General features: G+C 62.6%; 1 protein-coding gene across 1 annotated transcript in view; it reads right to left on the reverse strand.

The window, feature by feature from the left end:
- The window catches only part of LOC102258337 (tektin-4), a 5,851-nt gene that overhangs the window by 2,444 nt on the left and 1,772 nt on the right, over window positions 1-1,635 (reverse strand). Inside the window, exons 2-3 of the mRNA XM_005870392.1 lie at window positions 716-786; window positions 179-322 (exon numbers count right to left, since the gene is read on the reverse strand). Of these exons, the coding sequence (XP_005870454.1) occupies window positions 179-322; window positions 716-786 (215 nt within the window). The remainder of the gene's footprint in view (window positions 1-178; window positions 323-715; window positions 787-1,635) is intronic.

Consider the following 1,635-nt stretch of genomic DNA (forward strand, 5'->3'; position numbering starts at 1 on the left):
CTCTTGTGCTTGTGTGATGCTGAGCACTTGGGCAAGAGACCTGACCGAAGCCCATCCCCAGGAGCAGAGCTTCGGGCTCTATGGTGAGGGCCTCAGGGCCAGGGCGAGGGGGGTGGGGGGGCCGGGAGGACAAGGGTGTGGGGACAGGGTGTTTGTGCGAAGGGGGGCTGGGGCCCACCTCTCCTCGAACTTAGTGGAGTGCGGGTGGAACTGCACCTCTGTGCTCTGGTTGTTGTATCGGGCACAGGTCTCGTCGATGTTGTAGGCCTCCACCTTGTCAGACCAGTTCATCTCGCACAGCTCCTTGCGCTCCCGGTTCATCCTGGGGGCAGCGGGCAGGGCTTGAATATGCACAGAGGGGGGAGCTGGGCCTACTGGGGCACTGGGCAGGGCAACCCCCAAACAGCAGGCACACCTCATCTGCCCAGCGTAGGGTCCTCAGGACACCAAGGCCACCGAGCCAGCAGCGTCCAAGAGCAGCTGCCCCTCCTCCCCAGGATGCTGGCCGGGGCCACATGGACACCCAGGTTCCCCGGGCCGTGCAGGAATCCGCTACTCCCCCATCACCTGGTGCCCCGCCAGCCTGCACTCCTGGCTGTGACCAGGGACAAGGCCCCGCCTCTCTGAGCCTCGGAGCCTGGTAACCCTGACTTCCTGCCCAACGCCAGCCTGAGGGGTGGGAGGCCAGGGGTCACCCCGGGGGCTGGAGACCCACCTGATCTGGTTCACAGCCTGCATGATGGTCCTTTTCAGCAGCTCCTGAATGTTCCGAATGAGCTCAGCCTCCTGGGGGAGAAGACCCCGTCCCTGGTGAAGATCTGCTGACAGCAGGGCTGCAGGGCTGCTGTGGGCCCGCAGTCAACCTCTTAGAGGTCCAGGAGGGGCTGAGATTTGGGGTGACACCCAGGGAGCTTGGGGCTCAGCTGGCACTTGGCCCCTGGCTGAGAGGCCTTGGCCTTGGGCCTTGTTGACCCCCACTCTCTTTTCTGGAAAATGGGGCATGAACCCCACTCTTCCTCGTAAGGTTTATTCTGGGCTGTTGCCCATTCTAGTTGGTGCAATGTGTGGGGTCTTTTCTTCTGGGGGCACCAGCACCTCTAGGCTCTGGGAGCTGTCCTGGCAGCCTGCCCAGGGCACTGAGAGCAGCAGCCCCTGGACAGCCAGGCCTATAGCCTCTTCGGACGTAGGCCCCTGGGGACGAGGAGCCCTCCTGAGTGGGGACTCCCCTCGGGGCCACGGCACAGATCGGCCTCCCCCACACTGAGAACACAGGGGGTCCCTGCCTCTCTTTGTGCTGCCTCCACTGCTTCATTTTCTATAGACAAACAGCCCTTTCCCCTCATTTGAAGTTTCGCTTTCATTCGTGCACTTAACCCACGTGTGTCCGGGTCTGTCCCCTGGTCTGTGTCCCTCTTTGTGCCACGCTCGTAGGTCCACGCAGTACTGGGCCAGTGGCCTTGGCTCAAGACAGAGGGGCCATGTCCTGAGACTTGGGAGATTCTTGAGCAGCTGAGTGTGGGGGAGCAGTTGTGGGGGGGCAGAGAAGGGGGTTGACAACCTGGGGGAGGGCAGGAAGGTGACAAAAGGGACTCAGGTTCTGGCCTGAGCTTGGGGGGATGGTGCAGGGCAGTGGTC

Source organism: Myotis brandtii, unplaced genomic scaffold (assembly GCF_000412655.1).
Source record: "Myotis brandtii unplaced genomic scaffold, ASM41265v1 scaffold317, whole genome shotgun sequence".
Classification (NCBI taxonomy): Eukaryota; Metazoa; Chordata; class Mammalia; order Chiroptera; family Vespertilionidae; genus Myotis; species Myotis brandtii.